The 25806-nt window shown below is 37.3% G+C and overlaps 1 protein-coding gene across 7 annotated transcripts in view; it reads left to right on the top strand.

Annotated features, from left to right (window-relative positions):
- The first annotated feature begins 1000 nt into the window (after window positions 1–1000).
- LOC138837141 (metaxin-3) overlaps window positions 1001–25806 on the top strand; it is a 36771-nt gene continuing 11965 nt past the window's right edge. Inside the window, exons 1-10 of one of the 7 annotated variants that reach the window (XM_070035937.1) lie at window positions 1001–1082; window positions 1493–1562; window positions 1931–2007; window positions 3351–3443; window positions 4275–4457; window positions 4604–4680; window positions 5174–5331; window positions 6748–6836; window positions 9908–10055; window positions 25127–25470. In XM_070035937.1, the coding sequence (XP_069892038.1) occupies window positions 1002–1082; window positions 1493–1562; window positions 1931–2007; window positions 3351–3443; window positions 4275–4457; window positions 4604–4680; window positions 5174–5331; window positions 6748–6836; window positions 9908–10015 (936 nt within the window). In that variant the 5' untranslated portion in view covers window position 1001 and the 3' untranslated portion in view covers window positions 10016–10055; window positions 25127–25470. The other 6 variants (XR_011375200.1, XR_011375201.1, XR_011375202.1 and 3 more) reach the window with 6 other exon arrangements.

The raw sequence follows: 25806 nt of genomic DNA, 5'->3' as shown, positions 1-25806 counted from the left end.
CTAACAAATATTTATTGAATGGTATTTTTGTGAAAATTTTCATAGGTTTCTTTTGAGGTTTCATCTGTTTAACGGAACCCAGCCATCTCAGTGGGACTGAAGAAAGAAGAAAATTCCAAAACATAATGAGGGGACTAATGGCAGACCATTAGCTAAATGAGAAGCCTACCTAAGCATACACCCTTGTATGACTCTATGGTCACACACTTATGAAACCAATTCATTCTGTTCTCAAAAAGCTTTTCTATAGTGGAAAGTAAAAAGGGTCTATAAATGCTAATACAAGCAAATTTCAAAAACGTACAAGGACTGGCAAGAAGCCAGGAGAAGGTCCTACTTTCTAAAGCCAGCCTAAGAAAAGGATAGTGAAGCTCATTTTCAGGGAAGGGTTGAATGGAGAAAAAAGCTATTTCAGGTTGGTGTAGCACGGAAGGAAGGAAAAACTTACCTTTATATGTCAGGAATGTGGTTGCTTTTAAGGAGATTGGAACAATGTAATATAGGGATGCAACTTGGATTGAGACTGGAAAGGCCGGTAGAGGACCCACACATGGGATGCAGGATTGAACAAACCAAGGGCCTGATGCATGCCGAGCTCATACTCTCCACTCATTATTATTGTTGCTGTTGTTTCTGTTTCTGTCATTTCTTTCTGGCACTGGAGCTCGAAGCCAGGATGTTGCATTTACTAGGCAAGTGCATTGCCATTGAGCTACCTCCCGGCGCCATGTCATCACTTTCAACACAACAGTCTCGTAAATGACCTTCTCCTTATTTTACACAGAGACGAATATCAAGCCAGCAAAGCCGTCGGAAGGCTTATCACACAGTCAATACAAATATGTGGCGCCCAGACCAAGCTGCAGCTAAATGCCCTTTTAAATCCTCCCGTGATCCTCAGCGCCTCTCTCCAGGACGTCAAAATGTCTTCTCCTTCTGGCCCCGCCCCGCATTCCCACGTGCCAAAGTCCTTCCGGGTAGCAGAGGTCGTTCCCGGCAAGATGGCGGCCCCCATGGAGCTCAGTTGCTGGGGAGGCGGCTGGGGACTCCCGTCGGTGCACAGCGAGTCCCTAGTGGTGCTGGTGAGGACGCCTCGCGGGCTGGGCGCGGGAGGAGGGGCCCGGCGTTAGCAGCCGGGTGGACCTGGCTCTGGCTGCCCGCCGCGCGGCGGGGCCCTGGCGGCCCGGGACGCTGCTGGCCGCGCCCCCTGGGCTCACTGGCACCCACCCGGCCTGCGACCCCGCGGGACCCTCTTGGCTTCGCGCTGGGCCCCGAGACGCCACGGCCTCGCGGCGGCGTCCCCGCACCCCCAGGACCTTTTTGGGAACTTGGAGTCCCACACCCGGTAGCTGCAGCGCGCGTGCGGGCCTCTCGGTGCGGGCGGGGAGCAGGCCGCTGTTCTCAGGGGGAGCAGGGAATGTGAACCAAAGCTGCGCTGCACATTTGCATGACGTCCTCGGTCTAAAACGTTTTATTGCCAACTCTGTTACAGGCTTATGCCAAGTTTTCTGGTGCGCCCTTGAAAGTCAATGTTATAGATAACACCTGGAGAGGTTCAAGAGGTACAGTGTGCATTTTTAGATACCCCTTTTCTGCCCCTTTAAAGTCCCTTCCTTCTATTTAAAGTTTTGAGGCATACAGCTCTAGGGTACTTTGGGATTTTAGTTTCTTCTTTCCATGCCTTTGGCTATGTGTTGCTTAGGATTTGAGTAATACAGCAAGCCAACTCAGTGGAAACCAAGAGAAGTGAAAATGTTCTTCAGAGCTGCTCTTTGTGTCATTGAAAAAACAAAGGGGAAAAAAATAAAGCCTGAGACAGTCTTACTCATTTTTCCCTTCCAACTGTGCAATTGGTATTGTTTCTTAAGGTATTCGAATTTTTAGAGGAAATCATAATGTCTCCTTGTATGTTATCTGTTTTTGATTATAGGTGATGTACCAATTTTGACAACTGAAGACAGCATTGTTTCTCAGCCTGCAAAAATACTAAACTTTTTAAGGAAACAGGTGGGTGGTTCCTTGTGAAGTAGATTTTGATTCCCGAATGATATTTTTTTTCCATTAATTTGTTTGATTCTAGTATTTTAAAAATCCATTAGACAGTTGGAGATACCAGAAGTTCATACCAAGTAGACTTGATAATCACTGCTGCAAAGCATGAGTTTTACTTTGATTTAAAAGTCATGGTGAATTATGCAGATGGTAGCTTTTTGAGGGGCTACCACTTACAGTCAGATTTTAAAGCTTTTGATGTTAAATGTTCCTAAATATTTAATGGTTTCTTTAATTTCTTGTAGTACAGCAAACCTCATAGGAATGAGTATCATAAATTTTGGGTTTTTTAGGATGTTGCATTTTTAAAAATTTTGTAATAAAATTATGGATATTAAAAAAGTCAAGGCAAAGTATAGTCAGTTTATTTTCATACACTTTGTTTTGATTTTTATTGAAATTAATATAAAATAAGATTCAATTTAACTATTCATTATTATATTTATTCATAGCAAAGTCAGTTCACTTACACAGTGCTATCCATTCTGTACTGGGTACATCTGAATTCACCAAATAGCAGCTATTTATTTTTAAAAAGCATTTATATGACTGAATAAATTAAATGTTTTATGAAACAGTGTATCTGAAGTGTTTGAACATGTAATATTGCCTAATGTATTTAGAATACTTTTAAGCAAAACTGTGCGGGCCAGGTGCCAGTGTCACATGCCTGTAATCCTAGTTACTCAGGGGGCTGAAATCTGAGGGTTGTGGTTTGAAGCAACCCTGGACAGGAAAGTTTATGAGACTTAGCTCCAGTTAAAAACCAGAAGTGGGGCTCAAGAGTAGAGCACTAGCCTTGAGCAAAAAAGCTCAGGGACAACACTCAGCCTCTTGAGTTCAAGCCTAGGACTGGCACAAAAACAAAATAAGATAAAACTCCAATGTATTAAAATTGTGTTTTTTCTAAATTAGGTTTTCTTTTTTTTTTCCTGGAGAAAAATGTAACCAATTAGAAGTGTTTTCTCTTCCAGTAATTACTTTTATTTGTTAACTTTGTAACTACATGCCATGTTATAAAGTAGGTCTTTAACAACTTTTTAAATAATAGACGTTAATTAAAAATTATAACTACCATATATTTATTGTATGCCTGACAGTACTGAGAACCTTATGTTCATTAAATAAGGCTGTTCATTGGTTTGTATTTCTTTTTTCCTTTTTCCATTATGTTTGCCATTTGTGAGGAGAAATAAGAATCCTAACTTATATAGCTTCATTGTTCTTGGGATACTCTTTCTTGTCGTTCATTGCTTTTGGGAAGTTCTAAACTTTTGTTCTGTTTTGTTTTTCCATAGAACTATAATGCAGATTATGAACTCTCAGCAAAGCAAGGGGCCGATACACTGGCTTACATAGCTCTACTTGAAGAAAAGCTTCTCCCTGCTGTGGTATGCATGCCTGAATTCTACAGCATTTTAGTGACTTCAGTGAAAGTGTAATCCCTGTAGAAGGAAAATATTGAGAAGAGATTAAAAGAGGAAATTTCACTTATTTGTTAATCTTGCTTTTTCATACTAATGTGAAACTGGATGGTTAGAACTTCAGTTGGTATGTGATATACTAAAATGAAAGATAATGTTTAATTTTTTTAATTTTAATTTTAAAATATTTATTTTTTCATTGCTAGGTATTAATATGAGGGCCTTACACAAGCTAGGCAAGTACTCTACCACTGAGCTGTATCTACAAACCCAATGTCATTTTGAAAATAAACATTCTTTGTGGGATTTGAAACATTTTTAATCCCATGAATAGAATTGGTTAAATGGTAATTCACTCAATTCAGCCAATATTTATTTATTTATTTATTTTTTTTTTTATTTTTTTTTTGGGTCCAGTTGTGGGGCCTGAACTCTGGGCCTGGGTGCTGTCCCTCAGCTCTTAAGCTTAAGGCTAGCGCTCTACCACTTGAGCCATAGCGCCACTTCCACCTTTTTTCTTTTTGCTTATGTGGTGCTGGGGAATCCCCAGGGCCTCAAGCATGCAAGGCAAGCGCTCTACCACTGAGCCACCTTCCCAGCCCTCAGCCAATATTTATTGAGTACCAACTATGTGCTATGTTTTGTTCTAGTTCTTAGAATATAACAATAACACTCATACATTTGAAAATTTTATATGAGATCATTTTATTTCACTTATGAAAAACTATCACATTGAATGAGTAATAATAGTAATTGACCGAAGAAGATCCTGAGAATGTTCTTTCTTTCCTTTGGCAGCTTCACACATTCTGGGTTGAAACGGACAATTACTTCACTGTGACAAAGCCATGGTTTGCCTCACGAATTCCTTTTCCCTTGAGTTTAATCCTACCTGGAAGAATGTCTAGGGGAGCACTGAATAGGATTCTCTTGACAAGAGGAGAGCCTCCCCTCTACCATGTCCAAGAAGTGGAAGCACAGGTATGTTTTTGATTATTCTCCAAACCAGAGCTCTACAGGGAAGGGATAGGAGGAAGAGCACAGATGATCTTAACCTAGGGATACTGCCTTAAAAGCAGCTTCATAGCATCCTTCCTACTTTTGAGATAAAATTTCATCCTTGTTAGATATACAGAGATGCCAAGGAGTGCCTAAATCTTCTGTCAAACAGATTGGGAACATCTCAGTTTTTCTTTGGAGATATGTAAGTTCATGCCCTTGAAAATCATTTTGATATTTTTGCACATGTATATTCAGTAAAAAGTAATTTAAAGCATGTCCCCTTACCCCTTCAAAAAGGAGTTTGTCACTTAAAGAAGGATTTGATATGTTTATTTTTTTTAGTTGTAAGAAACTTTTCATATCAGTGATAATTAACATTGGCTTGAGGTGTGGTATATATGAATTTAAAATATCCAAGGCTGTTCCTACCTTGCCCAAGTTTAAATTACACTTGTAAGGAAAAAAATGAACCTGTATTTTACAACTTAATTTTCTTCTAAATAATAGAGTATTTTTCAATCTTCCTAAAGGGTAAACCCTAGTTGTATAATTATTGTGAACTGAAATGGTTAGTAACTTTTTAAAGCATTGTTATATACTTCAGATTTGACAAGTCTATTTGTAGAAAACTTCATTTAATCAGAATCCCAAGTTAATATTTTTAATGTACTTTAAAAATGTTACTTTATTTTTAGGCCTTCTACTTTGGATGCTTATGTGTTTGGTTTTCTTGCACCTCTTTATAAAATACGGTTTCCTAAAGTTCACTTACAAGAACATCTGAAGCAGCTCTCCAACCTGTGCCGATTTTGTGATGATATTCTAAACAGTTACTTTAGGCTCAGTCTCGGAGGTAAGCTGGCTTCTCATCAGCTAATGTGTATTTGCCTTGAATATCTTCATATTCTCCCAAACCTCAGGCCTTGAGTATGCTAGGGAGGCACTCTTCCATTGAACTGTGTCCTTAGTCTTTGGGTGTTTTTTTTTGAGACACAGTCTTGCTTTATAACTCAGGCTGACTCAGACCCACTATGTAATCCAGAATGGCCTTGAATTTATGATCCTACTGTCTCTGCCTCCAGAGTATTGGGATTACAGGCAAGTACCACCATGCCTGGCTTGTGTATTGTCTTTAAGTACTGGGTTATAGCACTTGAAGAAGTTGCATTTTTTCCAACTTCAGTATTAATCCACATGATAGTTCTTAGTTAAATAGAGACTAGACTAATTTGCCTTTTATTTGTTCCTCTGGATTTTATTTTGTGAGTCTCCTTTTTAAACATTCCCCCTTTGAAGTATCACATTTTCTTCTGAAAGATTAACAACCACAGTTATTGAGTCCTTGCTAAAATAGTATTTAACCTAATGCAAATAGCCAATTACTTTAAATGATTTATACCTGCTGCTTCTAGCATTTTCCTGCGTGAACAGAAATCAGTAGCAGATTGATTTTGGTGAGGTACACTCCTATGATTCCACTACTTGAAAACTGATTGCATCAGACTGGAGGTATATAGTAAGTAGAGGACACCTGTCACTGAGGATATGATTCTTTTGAGTGTGGGGCCTTGTACTTAACTGATTGTAATACTAAATTAGTATTGGGAGAGTTGGGTGAAATTGTCCACTTAAGAAACAACAGTTAAAACTAACTGGCTTAAGTGGACAGTTTATTTTTCAAGCTGGGTTATGTGTTTGGTATCTAGGGAGTGTTAGTAGATTGGGAGACAATGAGCAGTGGCCAGAAAACCTGATAATATAGCAAAGCAAAATCTTGAGTCCTGGATCAGGCTTACAAAATCGGAATCTTTTAGGGATAATGCCCAGAAACTTGTTCTTTTAAAAATCCCTGTAAATGTTTTAACACCTAGTGGATAACTGTTTAGCAGTCACTGTATTACCACACTATTCAAATAGTTATGGCCAAAGACCTATTTAAAACGAATGAGGGAAAGATACAATTAAATTTCAGAAGGAAAAGAGGAATGAAAGACTGCTGTGTTTTTACTAATTACTATGGCTAGCTGCATGTCACTTGGCTCATAGTCTTCATGAATGCATTTTAATCCTTTTGTTTCGAGTTTGGTTTTGGACATTACCTCCTAACATTGCTTTTGAGCCCGGAATGGTTTTTCCCTTTGTCTATATTTATATTTTGGAGGGTGAGGTAATTGGGAGGGTTAGTAGACTCAAAAGTCTTTCAATCTAAACAGCTTTCAAGGCTTTCAAAATTTCCTATCTTTTTCTGATTTCTATCCTGGCTTCTTAGGCATCTCTCCCGCTGGACAAGAAATGGTAGATGCAAATCTGCAGAAACTCACACAACTTGTAAATAAGGAATCCAACTTGATTGAAAAGGTCATGTTTACTTCAATCATTATTTTAAAGTAGACTAGTATTTTCCTTCTGTAGCCAATGTTGTAATTTGAGTTATGCATTAATTTACCTTCTTTCTTTTTTTTAGAAGTTTATATTTCAGATAGCATCTTAAATGTACTTTTACTAAACTGCATATAATTTAGTGTTTTTTTGTTTTGCTTTGTTTTTCTCTGTCGTGAGGCCTGAACTGAGGGCCTGGGTGCTCTCCCTCGGCTCTTCAGCTCAAGGCTAGTGCTCTACCGCTTGAGCCACAGTCCCATTTCCAGCTTTTTCTGCTTATGTGACGCTGAAGAATTGAACCCAGGGTCTCGTGTATGCAAGGCAAGCACTCTATCCCTAAGCCACCTTCCCAGCCCTAATTTAGTGTTTGAAGCCAACAGTGGCCTATTTGCTGTGGGAAAAATAGACAATGGTATAGGTTTATTTTTACCACACAGTATGTATCTATTAAGCTTGGAATCCCTAAAGATTGGCTTTATACAAAACAATGACAACACAAACTACAAATGTTTTCTGTTTCCTGGGATTATAAGCACCTGTGCTGTCTTATTAACAGCACCATAATGTCCATTTCTTTCTTCCACATGTACTTTTTTTTGTTTTTCTCCTGTGTGTCCTTTACTGTTCTGAATGTAGTCTACATTTTTACCCCACTATGGATGCTTTTCCATTTTAGGGGGTGTTTATTTTTGAGAGAGATTTTCAGGAACAATATAAGGGAGAGAGCCAACAGTAGACATTTCAAGGGAAATTCTATTCAGAAAAGCACAAGAGTGTTGCCCTTTTTCTCCTCACTTGTTTCTTATACAAATGAACAGTGTTTTATTCTTTTCTAGATATATGGGGTTATCTCATTCGCCTCATAACATCTCTGAATGCTGATACTAACACTACCCATTTTATGCATAAGGCCTCTGAAGCTTTGAGAGTAGCTTTGTCACCTCTCCAAGGTCTCTCAGATGACAAAAAAGTAGAAAGGAAACTTAATCCCTAGAAATGTGCCTGGCATAAGCTTTCATTTATTTTCTTCAGTAGTCAGCCATCTAGCTGATGGATGAAATTACAGAACTGTTACTACAGACTAGATTTGCTAGTATATATGTCACTGTTATTCTCTGAATGACCTGTGGGGTTTTTTTGGTATTATTTCATGAATTATGATAATTTGAGAAATGAGTAAAATTGGGTGGTAAAATTGGAAGAGTTCATTATTATTAGTTTTGTAAGCTGAGTTAAACCCTGATTTGGCTCAGTTCTTTGCTCAGTCCAGTAAATCTGAGGAGTCTATGAAGTTTTACATGTGGATTAAGGAAAGATCACTCCACTATAGATTCTATTTTCTATATGTGGAGAATTCATGACGAATATGGAAAGAAAACTGAAATGCCCACATATTCAGCAGTAAAGCCAGGAGATCCTGTCACCACTTTGTACACATCTTTGTGCAGCATCATCAGTGTATCAGAGTTCTCTGATATATTAAATTAGGCACTCCTTTTTGCTCATACCTGTTCTTCTGTAGGAAGTCTGTGGTTTGCTGGTAAAAACAAGATGGTAGAGCTACCAATCTTGTTAGCCATAGCTATTCACTTTGGTAGAAAATCTAAAATGAATGATGTTTGAAGAAATTCTTGTAAGAAAGAAAATAGCTCAACACCATTGCCCAAAATAGTTCAGTGTTAATACTTTGTCCACTGGAAAACAAAAGTTTATCTTTTATTCTTATTACCCCTGCACCCCTACCCCCCATAACCTCTGCCAAAATGCTCCCTCTGTGCTTTATAAAAGAATTTTGAGATGATTACGGCAGGAGAATCGAATACTCTGTACAAATACAAAACTGTAAAAGAGCCTGCCTATCATATAGACAATAAGATGCTGTTTTCTGCTGGTGTTGTGTTTTGATGGCAGTTGCTTTAAAGTCTTTTATGAAGTTAAACTGATAGTGAACTGAACACAAGGACTTGAAACTTGAAGTTAAACAGATAGTGACCTCAACACAAGGACCTGAAACTTGCACTTTGTGGGATACTGTGATTAATAATAGTTCCTAACCCACTAGAAAAAGAACTATACAACTTTGTGGGGAGGGAAGTTGGAAGAGGAAAAACTGAGGGAGAATGAGGGGGGGTGATGCTGTTCAAAAGGAAATGTACTCATTACCTCACTTACGTAACTGTAACCCCTCACCTTCACAATGAAATTTTTAAAAATATAAAAAAAAAAAGAGTAGTTCACTGAGGGTCTGGTTGAGTGCTGAATAATCCCTATCCTAGTATTTGAAAAATACTAATATGTTTTGCGTTAAGTCTGAAGTTCTTGGACGTTTTCTTAACATGTTCCATATTAATTTGTTTCTTTAAGGCAATCTTAGAACTGATCCAGTGTTTGGAGAACCTCTTAAATCTAAAGAATTTATTCTTTTTGCCCCATTACTAGTTTCCTTTGGTCTGCATACTTTTAGCTTGGGAAAGCTCATCTTTTTTGAGTGTAATATTAATCACAGTGATTAATTTAAATAGGTATAGTTGAAAGAACAACCACATTGCAACAAATATCAGCCGTGGGGCCCAGGGCACATCACTTGCCCTTTCTGAACCTCATTTGGTTCATCTGAATAATAGGGAAGTATGATGTCTGCCCTTTTTTTCTTCTTGTTAGGAAAATCAAACAAGATACTGTACATGAACATACTTCATAAGCAGTGGACATTAGGGTAACAGAATTATTATTTTTAACTTTTATTTTTATAAACGCCTCTTAAACTGGGTGAGCTATGATGTAATTTAGTAGAGTATTCATTTTGTGGAGTTAGGGTAATTTTGTGAAGGTATCAAGAATGAGCCACATTGCTTTTTTTTTACAGATACTGAGTCAGCTGGTATTTGAGGTATGACCTTTACAATTCTTGAGAGACTATTTGTAAGAAAAAGATTTCTCCAGCAGTTCTGCAAACATATGGTTCTCTGCTGTAGTTTGGATGGGGAGGCCACAGTCCACATAAGTGGTGCCACAGCCTTAGTCAGATGTATCTTTTATACTTTCTACAGATGGATGACAACCTTCGCCAAAGCCCTCAGCTTCCTCCTCGGAAACTGCCAACACTTAAATTGACTCCAGCAGAAGAGAGTAATTCTTCGCACAGGCTGTCACCCTGACAGTTATTGTGCTTTGTGGCCAAGTCTTATGATTGTCACGGTAATCTCTTAACACCACGGGTGTGAAGGCAAATAGAATATACCATTCATAGGTATAAGGAAGACTAACACAAAAGAAACTTTCTATGATATTTGTTTTTTTCTTTTAACTAAAAAGCTTGTATGCTAGCTTGGCACTGCTTTTTAAATAAAGGTGAATGCTAAATGAATGTGGTGGGTGGGGGGAGAAAACACATTGTACTTTGTATGAAAAAACCTGCCTTAAACTTGGCAGATTTTTGCCTTTTGCTCATATGTTACTGACCAAAAGCTACAATTCTGTTCTGAATGTGTATTCTTAATTTATTCAAGATAATTTATTCAATTTATTAACTTGGTTTTCTTATACTTGTCTGCATATATAATATATGGCTCTTTGGCAGAGACTTTATTTCTTCTGTTTAGAAATCTGATGCCTATTTTAGGATCTAGGAAAAATACAAATTACTTCATTTCAGTAGAAAGGTTTGTATTTAACTTTAAGAAGCAATGAGGAATGTGCTTTTATTTATGCTCATAAGTCTAACCTTTTGGGGATTTAGAACTGCATATATAAACAGTAAGAGTGGTTGCATATTATATTCATCTCATGAATGCACTTCAGAATAGCATAATTTTTGCTGATGTGTTCCTTATAGGTTAATAAGTGGTCTCTAGGGGTCTTTTAGTTTACAGGGTAAATATGGCAGCTTTAGATGTATGTATTTATAGAACATCTCAATTGTCTTATTCATGTATTGATTCCAAAACTGAATGTCTTGGTCATCTTTATTGTGTTAAGCTGTAAACCTTACCCAGTTGTTAGATACTACTCAGGAGAAGCCTATGGCCAGGGTAATTGAAACACCTACTGTGCATCTGGTCTGTGTTCTCTAGGCTTGACTCAGACCAGTGTTCTTTCATAACATGCATATATGTAGTCACAGCTTTCTGATGACTAATTGTGTTCCATATATTTTAATTACTGTTGAGGATCCAGAGGAATAAATCTGAAATAGCATATTTTTATGACTATTTTCTATTTACTGGCTGCTGAATTGGTCAAGGATTTGCTGTGTGGTAGTTTTCCTTATAATAGAAACTTGCTTATTTTAGTGGTGAGGTGCTTCTGTTGTTTTAAATCCCACTTCTGGGATTAAAAAAAAAAATAGGACTCTTTTTTATTAGTGTCCTAAAAGATTACTATGGTGCTCAGCAAATGTTACCGAGTCCTGCAGAAACCCATATGTTAAGAAAACAAGCCTTGTTGTCAAGAGACTCATAAGCTGAGTGGAGGTCACTTGTGTTTGACCCTCATCCTCCCAGTTCTGTATTTAGGTAGGTGTTTATACATGATACAAGAGGTTTTGTTTTTTTCTCTTGATAGTTTTAACTATGTGAGAAACAAGGTAATCATGGTGGTGAAGATTAGATGCATTTAGTGAAAGTACCAATGAGTTTCACATTACTTCTCTAACAATGGTTGTATGTGGGGGCGGGAGAGGGAGTGAGGGAGGGGTGGGATTGGCTGTTGCTCATCTTCAAAGACAGTTTGTTATTTCAGCATTCTGAAATCTGTATGAATATTTTGTGTTGGAAATAATGACTGTGATTTATTATTTTCTAGAATTGATGAATATTGGGAAAGAATAGTTAAGCACATTAATCAGACATCTGTTTATGCTTTAGTCAGGGTTAGTCATTTTCAATTATGATTTGTATTAGACCTTCCAAAAAGCATTTGAAGTGGCTTACAATTGCAAAACACATGTAAAACAGGACAATTATAATTAATTTCTGAAAAAAAAATTGTAGAAGAAAAAACTCTATCAACAGTAACAGATTATAAAAGTGAACAATACATCTGACCTCAAATCTCTCCATAGATAAAAAGAAAAGATAATGCTAGGTTATATAGGTTATTCTTTTGATAAATCTACAAAAGACTGTGAGGAAGGAAAATGTTTATATATTTATAAGAATATGGGAGTCATGTTCTCATGATACACAGAATTCAACTAAGAAGTACTGTGTGGTTTCATATGTTGAATTTGACTTAAAAGGGTCATTTTAACATAACAAGTATTTTTTTTTGTATACTATCAAAATGATTTGTTTACTTTTTGGTCATCTCTGCTTTGCATTGCCTATAGCCTTACATTCTATTATATATTGTGCTTCCAGACTACCACTTCTGAGATGCAAAATGTAATTTGACAATTTTTATGTTGGGATACTTGAGTTTTCTTTGTATATACAAATGAAATGATAAGAAAGCTATAGCTGAGCATAAACTAGGAGCCAGCCACACATAGAGGAAGCTCTTGGACAAAATTTTTTTTTTTTCTTTTATGCTACACAAGGTCTATAGACACAGTGTCAGGATATTATTTTGGATAGTTTGAATTTACTGAGAAAAATGGTCCACAACCTTAAACAGAACACTGTGAACCATTGTCTTTTACAGGTAATGGTGGAAGATAATATGAAAAGGAGGGAGTATGCTTGTGTTTATTTTTGATAGTATAAGATTTAAAAAATGGCTAGATAATTTCCATAAGAAGAAAATCCTTCACCAACAGTCCATATCAATCATGCATAATAGTAACTACTTAACACTAAAGAGACTATAAGGAACATTAAAGATGGTTTTTCTTTCAAAACTGTTTTTTGACTTCATCAAAAGATTGACAATAACATATCAAATTTTAGCTTAGGTGTGCTTGAATTTTTTGGGGGGGTACTAAAGGATGAGAGATTTTATAAAAACATGTATTTTTGTTTCCATTTATAATATTGATCCATCTATTTTCATATCTATACATATATGAAAGAATGGGAAGGATTATTTCAGTCATAGCTAAGTTAAAATTTTTGTACATCAGAGGCTGGGAAGGTGGCTCAGTGGTAGAGCGCATGCCTTGCATGCCAGAGGCCCTGGGTTCGATTCCTCAGCACCACATAAGCAAAAAGAAAAAGCCGGAAGTGGCGCTGTGGCTCAAGTGGTAGAGCGCTAGCCTTGAGCTGAAGAGCTGAGGGACAGCGCCCAGGCCCAGAGTTCAGGCCCCATGACTGGACCCAAAAAAAAAAAAAAAAAATTTTTGTACATCAATGATAATTGGAAAACAAACACAAAAAGAGATAACAACTGGTAACAGTAAGGGTTTGCTTAGAAAACTAGGGATTCAAAAAAAGAGATACTTGAATTTGATGGTTTGTTTCTTTGGTGCCTCCTCTGAAAGCTTGCATTTACCAGGCCTAGTAGATTTTGGGAGCAGTTTTTCATAAGCTGTCAACAACCTTGACCTTTTTAGAATGAACATATAAATGCTTGTTTATAGACAGGAGGCTGAGTAATGGGGACATGCGATATCTCCTATTTTTATAATGTCTTGTGAGTCTCTATTTCTAAATAAAATGGTTTTTAAAGAACAAAATTCAATAAATTTATCATTATCCACATAACCATGATTTAAAAATGTAATAGTCCAAACATACTTAGTTCCAGAAATATAATATACATAATATAAATTAAATATTTTTAAATAAAGGAAAGGCAGGGAAGTTGGGAATGGAGGGAAGGAAGAAGGGAAGGGGAAAGAGAGAGGGGGAGAGAGGGAGGAAGGGAGAAAGAAAAGAAAGGGATCAGGGAAGAGAGGGAGGGCAATGTAAAACCAAAAACATCTTTTCCTTGGGATATCAATAAATCTGTTTTTTTTCTTTCTAATTATATGTTTTTTTCTATGGTAACTGGGGCATTTTTGAGAATAAAAGTTTTGAAAAAGTTCTGAATCTTCATGCACTAGTTCTGTGTTGTATTTATCATCTCCAGATAGGCAGTTTGAGATGTTCACTAAGACACCACCCCCCCATGAAGAAGGTGTGACATGCCTATGTGCTATTTTAAGCTCAAAAGGAGTTTGTAATTGACTTTGTTTTGGTTTAGTTATTTTTATAATTGGAATCCTGAGCAGAACAGTAGAGATGATTTGGGTTGTGATGATGGTATTATAAAAGATGTTCTTAGTGGTAAGAAATATTTTTAAATCGTTTTTTTGCTATTGTGCAGCTGTGTGGATTTATATTTACTTGTTAGTGTCATTTCATAGTTATTTTCAGAAATTCATTGGTACAGGAAATCAACAGTCCATTATACTCAGGTTTAGTTGAGTTTTATTAGGTCTTCAAAATGTTGATTTTCATAGAGATATATAATTTTTTTTATTATTTCTTGCTTTGGCTTTTAAGGGTTTGCAAAGTAAATTAGAAATTGTTGGGTAGATAGTAACTACTAGCAGCCAGACTATCTGTCTTAATAAGACTAATTAATTTAAGATTGAGAGAGAAGCATACTCTGGGAAATAAAGAAGGATGCAGAAATTAGTTTTTCCAGAGAAGTATTTCATGAATTACTAGAGAGAATGAACATCCTTGTGCAATGAGTAGAGAGGGGAATGTTATAATAGAAACTTATTGGGGGCTGGGAAGGTGGCTCAGTGGTAGAACACTTGCCTTGAATGCATGAAGCCCTGGGTTCGATTCCTCAGCACCACATAAGCAAAAAGAAAAAAGCCAGAAGTGGCGCTGTGGCTCAAGTGGTAGAGCACTAGCCTTGAGCTGAAGAACTGAGGGATAGCGGCCAGGCCCAGAGTTCAGGCCCCACAACCGGACCCCCCAAAAAAAAGAAAAAAGAAAAGAAACTTATTCAGAGCAAAATAGTTTTTTTTTTTAAGGAACCCCCAAAAGACAGTTCTAATTGTGTCTTCATTAATTTAAAATTATAAGATTAAAAACATAGCATCATTACATTTATTGGTGAAGTAGCTCCTAAAGAAGTATAATAGATTTTGTCAATGGAGGTTTCCTGTAGTCCAATAAGTTTAGAAAATGCTGGACTAAGCAAAGTTAAGTTACTATAGACTTCTCAGAACCTTGGATGTGCATTTCCCATTCTTCAAGCTTTGGAAAATTTTCAAGTTTTTATTTCATTACTGAAGAAATAGTCTAAACAATGATTGCATGTATGAGTGTGCCACATGCATTTCATAGGAGGAGCATTTATGGTTTTCATTAAGTGCCTCTATTTCATACACCATTTGCCTAGTTTGTTTACACGTGGATTTTTAAAATAGATGTTTAGTTGTGGGATTTGTGTTCTGAGAAATATACTTGTGAAAACGTTGCCCTAGAGTGTTCGCCTTGCCCTCTCATGACAGTGATAATATGAGACAAATCAGGATTCCCTTGGACCATGGACTTGAAAGGCCAGATGTAGATTCGTTGTTATTTAGTTTGTGGGGTGACCCTGGTTAATACAGCCCTTTCTCCCAGAGCTCTAGTAAACCTGGCACGGCTGGGTAGGGGTCTGAACTGGTGGTTTGTGTCAGGAACAGTTATTAGGCAATGGGAACTAACTTGTAATTCCAGAACAATTTTCCAAGCCTTTTCTTCTTGTGCTTTAAAAAGTATCAAAAAAGACAATGGAGATTATTATAAATGATTTTATGTTGCTTCAATGACAAAGCAAATAAGTGTAATAGTTTCAAGTTGTTTTCTGTTATTAAAGTCATAGTCTAAACAAGGATTATGTGTGTATACTTCTAGGATGGGAGTTTATAGTTAACATTTAATTAGCAGACTCTACATCTGAAAAAATGTAAACTTCACAAAGTCTCCAAATTTCAGATAGATTTTATTTCACTTCAGAGTGTAAAACCAGACCACTAATGAGGCACAAGGATGTTTTTTGTTTTTTGCAATATATACATTTTCATGTTTGGAGTTCCATGTTTCGGGGAAGTGTTTGTATGAAGTTTGCCTTAGGCTTTGAGTTATGGTACAAGGATGGACATCTAGCCACATGAAAAGTTCTTCTGATTCTTCAGCTTTTCTTTTGCAAATTTAGAAAAGTGTCTTTTAATCATTTGGTTTACATATCCCAGATCATCAAAAAATGACTTGCCAGGGTTTGCATCAGTCCTCAACAAGTCATGCACTGTGAAGAAGGCTGTCCTAGCCATTTGTTCTTCGGATCATTTGCTGCTTCTCCTGCCTTCTTGGCAGCTATCTTTTGGAGAAAGAGGGACATACTCAAGGTTTTAAGTTAGCTGCATAAAGATGAATTTTATTCCGCTTATGAATTTATTTTCTTCCTTTTTTGAAAAAAAGGAAATAATATCTTTCATTTTTAAAATTTATGTCCAAGGAAAATTGTGACTTGATTGTAACATAACTAGTTTTTTGGAAGATGGACAGAAAACAGGAAATATTTTATATTCCAAATGGTTTTGTCCCATCAAACCTATCTTTGAACTGTAAACATTTTAAACATCTGTTCTAGCATGCAAATTCTAGTTTCATTATAAAGTAAACAGTCTTAAAATAAGCTATGTTGACTATAATATCAGTATTCTAGCCTTGCCTAGTATGGTTATATTTTACTCAGAGACTATGTATAAATACCTAAAAGTGTTAATAATGATCAATATTGTAAAAAGTTTATTCTAACAAATGAAAAACTGGATATAATGTCAAAATGGCTATTTTCTCAATAAAAATCTCAAATTGCCTGAATGTTTATTAGTTCTCCATGTAATATGATTTATTAAGGTGAATGTTTTTACTGAAGAGATTTTTTTTCTGTGGTTGAAAGTAACTAAGTGCAGAGACGGAGCTGGATAGAGGATTCTTCTTCTACCCATTCTTTCTAGGATACTTTTGAGACCTTCACATGTGGTCTTTGTACACTAAAGAAATTAGAAGACTCTGGGCCACTGACTTGTGACCTTAGGTTCTCCTACAGCTCTTCAGAGCTGTTTCCTGATCCTTTCACTTCTATGAGTTTCTTTAAAGTTTCCTGTTTACTCTAATGATGTTTGATTTAATTGAATGGAAAACACAGAAAACTAATAAAATTTTAGGTAGGAAGGATTTTGATTTTGCTGGTTTGCCTTTGGGGATAGAATACATGTATATAGACAATTCTGTTATATCTGTTATATAAAATAGTAGGTATATCGAGAGGCTGGGTGGTTTTGCTAGTGGAGTTATTAAGGTATAGTTTACAAGTAGTCAAGTGTGTAGATTTTTCAAGTGGAATTGTTCAGGTATGTAAGTATATCTCTGCATCCTTGTTGATTCTTCTATCCCCAACAAACACAAAGTTTCATTATAGATGAGCTTTGGGTTGCAGATGGAAGCTCCTGGGGTGGAGGGAAGTGCTTAGCAAATCACCTGCTCTCTGAAAGAGCAGGAGAGAAGAGCTGCTGTTGTAGAATAATGGAATTCTTTTGAGGAAAGGTAGCTGTTTGGGAGTCACAAGCTGAGACCCATTCAACGAAGAACTTAAGAAAATTTCCTTCTGAATTGCTTACCCTTGAGCATAGCCTATGTGAGGTGCTCAAAAACTCCTGTCTATTTAATGTGATAGCCTGCGGTGAGTGGTAGGCTACATACAACACAAATAGATCTGTTTTTCCTTGACCACAAATGGCTGTTTGGAAGAAAATGAAGTTTTGCCATATTGGTGGCTTAAGTGAATTGCCATAGGATAATGATTGAAGGAAAGGAAAGTCAGAAAGTAGTGCATTTGGGTTTGAGATAAATATGTAAGAGAACAAGAAAGAGATGGCAAAGAAATGTATGAATGTATCCAGTCATCTTGTAATTAAATCCCTTGCAGAATAAAGCAGAAACCTCTTAATCTGACAAGAGCTTCATGAGAGAGAATGAGAAAACATGGTCCATTTCTCCAGGTACATGAGTCAGCCTCCTGGAATGCTTTAGACATCTATGATTAAGAAATGAAGACAGCTGTGTATCATCAGAGACATTTCAAATTTTGAAGTCAGCCAACTCAAGGCTCCAAAAATTGTGCTTCTAAGTGGAAGAGAAACTATTATAATTGCCCTTTTTGAGCAGGAAAGTAGAGAGAGCAGGAAAAACCTAACATTTATAAATACAATTAAGAATTGGTTCCTTGAATTCTAATTTGGGAAAGGTGATCTGCACATTTGAGAAAGTTAAAAACTTTCTTAATATAGAGGAAAGCATTGCAATTTCTAAATATAACAAGACTCAACAGATACCAGTTTTAAATGCAAAAAACAAAACAAAACCTAAATATATTTGAAGATGCCCCTCTTGATATGTGTTGTCCCAGTTTTCTCCATGAGAAGGAAAATTGCTGTTTTAGTTTAACAAACATGATTTTACATGTTCAGGATATAACGTTCAGTTCACATGGTGACTACTGCTAAAATGGCTTAGAAAAGGTGTTGGGGATGGTCAGAAAAGACAAAAATTGAGTGGAAAAAATAAGAAAGGAACAATTAAAGCCTGTATGTAAATGCACACAAAACTAAAGAAAATATGTAGAAAATGTAATCGCTGAAGAAATTTGTGTACTAACAAGAATTTCAGCAAACTTAATCAGATCTCTAGTGTGGGAGTTGTCCAAAGTACATTCATGCCACATTCAGTGCCCAGTCAGTAATGCCACATGTAAGCCATGAGCTGCCACAGCAGTATCTGCTATACCAGCACTGCTTCTTTAATCTCAAGGAGGAGCTTGATGTAGGGGTATTGATCAAGTGCTTTCAATTTCTACACACTAGTTTATTTTGGGGGAATACAAAGAGAAGGTTACTGCCCTCAGGGAGCTCAAACTAGGAGAGAGATATATATAATTTTAGTACAATTATTCAATTTTGTGCTATCTTACCTCTTTCTATATTACTGTAGCTCCAGTTTGCATGCAGAGAATATAAAAAGAAAGAAAATATATTTCTTATGAGTTTTGGAAGCTAGGATGTCTGAGATCAAGGGATCTACAGCTAGCAAGAGTCCTAACTCAGTGCTTTCTTCCATAATGGATGGCATAAGGGCAAGAGAGTGCAAATGAAAGAGAAAAAAGAAGCTAAATGTATCCTCAGAGCCCTCATCACCTAATCTCAAAGTTATCATCACCTCTGGACATGATTACATTGGAAATTAGGTTTCTAAGTCATAGACTTTAAAGAACATTAAAACCATAGCAAGTACCAATGATTGGCATCCACAGTTTTTCTCTTTGTTCCACAGAGTAATTTACAGATACTCTACCAAAGCATAGAAGACAAAGAAGAATACAGATGTAGTTTTGAAGTAGGATTATACAAGATCCTGAACTTCATGGTAGAGGTTTACAGATATGGGCATACAAGAAACCAGTGATAATATCATTGTTGGTTTCTTTACTGTTGGGAAAGCTGGATAAGATTGCAAATGAATAAAGAGCCAATCTTAAAAGAGAGAGAATTTAATGTAGGGACTGTCATAAAACTAAAAGTCCTGCCTCTCCAGAAGAGCAGTAGGTACGCCAATGCGATTGGGTATTGAACCAGAGAATGTGGGAGTAGAGATGAGGTTGGTGGGCTGGTGGGGACCCATCATTGTGGTTCTCAGATGTCCATGCGTGGGGTGTGTTTAGAAATGTGTAGTGGTGGCTGGGTGCCGGTGGCTCACGCCTGTAATCCTAACTATTCAGAAGGCTGAGATCTGAGGATCATGGTTCAAAGCCAGCCCAGGCAAGAAAGTCTGTGAGACTCTTATCTCCAATAGACCACTAGAAGACTAAAAGTGGCGTTGTAGCTCAAGTAGTAGAGCACTTGCTTTGAGCTGAAGAGCTGAGGGACAGTGCCTAGGCCCAGAGTTCAAGCCCCACAACTGACCAAAAAAAAAAAAAGAAAAGAAAAGAAAAAAAAATGTGAGCTGGCCAGGGTGGGGATGCCCTTGACCAACAAAGACTTGTCCAAACACAAATACTGCTTGTTCACAGCTGACAGATCCTGAAGACCTTGTATGCCTTGGTCAAGCCTTACAAAACAGAAGCAGATGATGAAATTTGGGATGACTTGCAGCAGGCTTTGAAAAAAAAGTGGCGGGGGGGGGGGGGGATGCTTACTGCTTTAAGAATGCCAGGTTGCAGAGATTAGAGGTGCAGGTGCAAGCCATCTTAGTGGGAGAAATTTATCTTGTGATAAAAAGCAGAGGTCAAAACAAGACAAGTCATAAAGGGATTACTCAGCTAGGATTATTCAGGGTTGTAGGGCTGAAGAAAGATGTGGTATAAGAAGAATGGATTTTGGAGTTTAAAGTCTATGCTTAGTTAATATATCAGATTGGTGATTTTGCAAGTAGCCTGACTCTTACTCTACATTATTATTATAATGCTTGAGTTTTTTATTACAAAATTTACAAGATAGCAATACAAAAAAATTCCAACTCTTATGAACAACCTCTGTGAACTTATACCTGGTTTTACACACACACACACACACACACACACACACACACACACACACACACACACACATGGTAATCTCAGAATAAATGAAAGGAATCCTTCACACTCATCCCAGGGGACCATGCAGAGGCAGGCAGGCTCAGGAGAAAGATTATTACAAGGTTTATTAGAGGAGTCATATTTCCCCAGGGGAGAGAGCACATGGTGTCTGTCCCTATTCAGGAAGCAGGAGGGTCTGAGGGCAGGAATTGAGGTAGGTGGGTGCTCAGGTGGGTCTGGATGGAGAGAGGGAGTAGCCAGCTGGAACTCCAGGGCTGGGAGGAGCTCAGGTCTGGGTGGAGCTGAGGACCAAAGGTGGGCATAATGAGTACAATAATAGTTGTAGTATGCTTCTTTCCCTTAATGTTTAGAAAATTCTTGGTTTTTAGTGGCTATGTGCAGTGTTAGTGTAAGGGTGTACCAACATTTTAGTTGATTTCCTTGTAATGGACATTAAGGTTAATTCCTCTTATAAAGGTCCTTGTCACATATAATTAAACTATTTCTCAGGTGGATTGTTCCTCTTTATATTCTCTACATCTCTACACAGAAGAGCCTATATTACTTCAACCCCGCCAGCTTTACTGACTTTGTAGTTAAATAATAGTGTTTAATTATTTAATATGCGCTTCCTTTGTAAGTAATATTTCCTCAAATAGCTATTGTTCATTTTCATTTCTTCTGTAAGTTGTTGCTATATTCTGGATATTAAATGTCCCCATAGGCCTGTATGTTAAAAGTTTGGTCCCCAAAGTGGTGCTGGAACCTTTAAGAGGTGATGCCTACTGGGAGGTCTTAGGTCATTAATGGAGTGCCTCCAAGGGGATTGTGGGACTCTAGCCCCATCCTTGGTCTCTTTTGCTTCCTGGCCCCCAAGTGAGCAGTGCTTTACTGTACACTCTTGTCATGATGCACGCCCTCACCATAGGCTAAAACATTGGGACATATGGATCATAGACTGAAACCTCCAAAACTCTGAACCAGAATAAATACTTTTTCTTTGTAAGTTGCCTGAGTATTTTGTTACAATAACAGAAGTCTGGATAATACATATTTCTATTCATGTATTGCATCAAATCAAATTACTTAACTTCTAGTCTCTTTTCTCAGCTGTGAGATATGATTATTGTGGGGTCTAACACATTGCACATTAAATTGTATTGTTGGTAACGTATTATATATACATATATGTATGTGGATATCATATATTATAGGTTCAATAGTATTATTCCCCTTCTTTACTAGATTGAAAACTCAATCTAGTAAAGATGGACACATTTTTCCCTCTTTTAGTTGATACAGTATTGGGGATAGAATTTAGCGCTAGACAAGTGCTCTACCACTTGGGTTATAACCTAGGTCTTTTTCTTGTTAGTTTCTTTTCTACCTTTGCTCAGAATGATCTCAAATTGTGATCTTCCTTTATCTCTGGAGTAACTGAGGTTACAGGTGTACACTAATATGTCTTCTTCATTGTATTTCAGCATTTAGCGCAGCACTTGTAAAAGAAGGGACTTAAAAAGGTTTTGTTTTTGTTATTGTTGTTTTCCAGACAAGGTCTCATTATGTAACTAACCCACACTGGCCTGACCTCACAATCCTGTTTCCTCAGTTTCCTAAGTGCTAAAATTTTAGGAATGTGACATCACACTTGGCTCAAAGAAGTATTTTTGGTGGTGGTGTTATTGTTTTCTTTTGGTGCCTGTACTTCCACTTGAACTCTGGGCCTGTGCACTGGCCCTTAGCTTTTTCTCTCAAGACTAGCACACTACCACTAGAACCATAGTTCTATTTCTGACTTTTTGGTGGTTCGTTGGAGGTAAGAGTCTCAGTGTTTTTTCTGCCTGAGCTGGCTTCAAATCTCAATTCTTAGATCTGAGGCTCCAGAGTAGCTAGGACTGTAGGCCTGAGCCATGGGCTTTAAGCACCAGGCTTAAAGAGTTTTTGAGGAATGAAGAATGAATAAGATTTGAAAATATTTTGAGTATATCAGGAAAAAAATGGAGAAAAAATTGAAGCCAGGAGCTGATGAATTTGTAGTCAGAGAAATATTGGGCTCCATAGATGCTTTCTGTTAGCATTCATTTGAATATTATTCTTAAAGATATACCAAGAAACAATTTCTTCCAGACTGAAGGGAATAAAGAATATGAAACATCTATATTCAAGACTGAAACTAGTTTTAAAAAGTAGGGTGATTCAAACAAGGTCATACTAAAGCTACCAGCACAACTATGTTTATTGAAGCATTATTTACCATAGCTAAGATATGGAACTAACCCAGATGCTCCTCAGTAGATGAATGGATCAAAAAAAAAGTGATATATATATATATATATATATATATATATATATATATACACACACACACACACACACACACCACATATAGATGTGTATATATATATATATACCACACACACACACACACACACACACACACACACACACACACACACCTCCATCAGAAAGAATGATATCGTCCCATTTGTTAGGAAATAGAAAGACTTGAAAAAAATTGTATTAAGTGAAGTAAGCCAGACCCAAAGAAACATAGATCCCATGGTTTCCCTTATCTGCAATAACTAGTATATGTCTAGAATAAGCAGAAGAGGTCAAAAGCTATGTACATAAGGCCATACAAGATGATGCTAAGCAAAATGAACCCCAAGATAGGGACACAAGTGGTTTTATCTTTCTTGTTGTTGTTTTTAATGTATTTATAATGTATCATGTGTTTTTTTTCTTTCTTTTGTATGTTTTTCCCTTATGGTATAACGCCTGTTGCCACTGTATTTGATTCTAGTGCCCTGCATCTTGTATATACATTTTTCTAATTTGGGGAGGAGAAAGGAAATAATAAAATGCTGAAATAAGGATACAGGTTGACCCATTGTAACAATGAGATGTACAAGGCACTATGTTGAAAATGAACCTTCCAATTTGGGGTGGGGGAGGAGGGAGCAGTTGGGGAGGTGGGAAAGGAAGGAATGGTAGAGGAAAAACAAAGGAGGAGGTAACAATGCTTGATAGGAAATGTACTCATTACCTTACTCATGTAACTGTAACCCCTCTGTACAGTATTTTTACTATACACACACACACACACACACACACACACACACACACACACAGAAAAAAAGAAAGAAATAGCTTTAGGCTCTGTTGAGGAGAGAGGCTAATCAGAGCTCTATCTTATAACACTACTTGCTACTGGAAAGATGGTTCTGCCAGTAAATTATGGGTGATATGAATAAGAAGCCATTTCTAAACAAAAGATTCTTTTTCTTTTTCTTTTTCTTTTTTTTGAAGTAGAGTGATTACTTTTTTCAAGCTAAGAATTTTAAGTATCCCAGGAAGGGTAATTGGCCACAGGAATTAATAATTGACTTGTAAAATGAATTCTATAGTTTAAAAATGGTTAATTCATATTTTCACCTATTTAGATTTACTTACACCAAGATTACATGTACAATAATAGTATAATCATATAAAATGGTAATAAGTTCAAGTAAGCCAGAGAGGAGGTTCCTGAAATGGAGAAGAGAGAATTGGTGCTAGATCTTATTTTATTCAACATATCCTGTGAAGGAGTCAGTCAGTGGTTTACTAATGAGATTTACAGATGGCTTTAAGTTGAGAGGTATTGTAAACAGCAGGAATGACTGAGAAATGATACAAGAGGATCTGGAAAGGTTAGGAACATGGACAGGAAATCAAATGATTCAGCCTGGAGTAAAACAAGCCAATGTGACATCTGGGGCCAAATAAGAAGTACAGATACACTATGAAAGAGACAAACATGGAAAATAGTCATCCCAAAGGAGACTACAGGGGTTCTACAGGAAAACAAGAGAGATGCAGGAAGCAGGAATGAATAGTTATTAAATACGCACTATTTTTCCTAGTTCTTTCCATGTTGATTTCCTTCTGACCAAGGTTAAACAGTGCTGTGCAACCAAACAGTTTTTTTTTTAGTATTAATTATACATAAGAACTCAGTACTTAATGAATAAAAAGTTTAACCTTCTTCTAACTGATCCAAAATGTTGTGGAGAATTATTAGGATGAGAGAGGCATGGGAGTGGTCTAGAGTCTCCAGGAAAACTCAGATAAGAACGGTCACTCACCACTCACCTGCTTGAGTATTTTTCAGGCTGTAGTGTCTCCAGGAGCCTCTTCCAGTTGCTACCTTAGGTTCTAGCACCATGATGAAACCCGGAAGTCCACTTTAGGTACAAAACAAGATGTGTCTCCTGGTGGTATTGCCCCTCTTCCTGTGCTCTGATTGTTTTGTTTTGTTTTGTTTTTTTGTCGGTCGTGGGCTTGAACTCTGGGCCTGGGCGCTGTCCCTCAGCTCTTCAGCTCAAGGCAAGCGCTCTACCACTTGAGCTACAGCGCCACTTCCGGTTTTCTGGTGGTTTATTGGAGATAGGAGTCTCACTGTCTCTCCTGCCCCGGCTGGCTTTGAACCGCGATCCTCAGATCTCAGCCTCCTGAGTAGCTAGGATTACAGGCGTGAGCCACCAGCGACCGGCCTGTGCTCTGATTGTTAATGTTTAGTAAGAGAGGTTCCATTTCATCCCTTTGCTTGTGTTTTCTAGAACTTCTTATCCTCTCTCTTGCTATTTAGGTCTGGTGATTATCTTCCCTACCCTTAGCCAAGGAACTAAATCTGGTTTAATGGTGATATTGACTATTTATAACTGTCTGATGGTGGCTGTGGTTGTTGTTTGATGGAGTCACTACTCATTTTTTTCCACTTCAAGGGCCTGAGGAATTGAGTCACTGTGAGGTCCACATGGGGCTGAGGAGGAAGTGGACCAAATTATTCAAATGAGGAGACAACTTGTGAGAAAGAAACTATTGGCTGCATTCATTCCTGAGGAGAAGACCAGAATACAAAAATGAAACCACGTGAAATGACTGAGCTGGAACAGAAACATCTATCTCACTTGTAGTGTCTGTTCTAGTTTGTAAGATATGTTAATAGTCAAACTAAAGGCCCGAATATCAATGTGGCTCCAGTCCCCAGTAATACTTACCTTATATCATGTGTTCTCAACCATATTTGCCTTGTTGCATGTTTGTCTATTCAATATCTATGTGGAGATATTGAAGAAGTTCTTGTGTGCAGAGAAACTCCTTGTGGTTGAAGACTTGAAATAATTCATTTATTCCACAAGCGTTTCCTGAGTGCCTCCTTTGTTCTACTGTTCTTGATGCTCAGGATACCTTAGTGAAGGTAACAAGATTTCTGCCCTGTGGTACTTAAATTCCAGCAGGGGGAGACAATTAATAATGAAACTAATGAACAAGCAAATTGTATAAAGTGGCAGAAGGTTAGTATTGTATAATGTGGCAGATTGTATATGTGGCAGAAGATTAGTACTATGGAAAAGGAAAAAAGTAAAGTAGGATAGGGGGCTGAGAACACCGAGCTTGGGAG

Source organism: Dipodomys merriami, unplaced genomic scaffold, assembly GCF_024711535.1.
Source record: "Dipodomys merriami isolate MVZ:Mamm:240054 unplaced genomic scaffold, mDipMer1.0.p SCAF_263, whole genome shotgun sequence".
NCBI classification, from domain to species: Eukaryota; Metazoa; Chordata; class Mammalia; order Rodentia; family Heteromyidae; genus Dipodomys; species Dipodomys merriami.
This window is presented reverse-complemented; position numbering and strand designations above follow the sequence as displayed.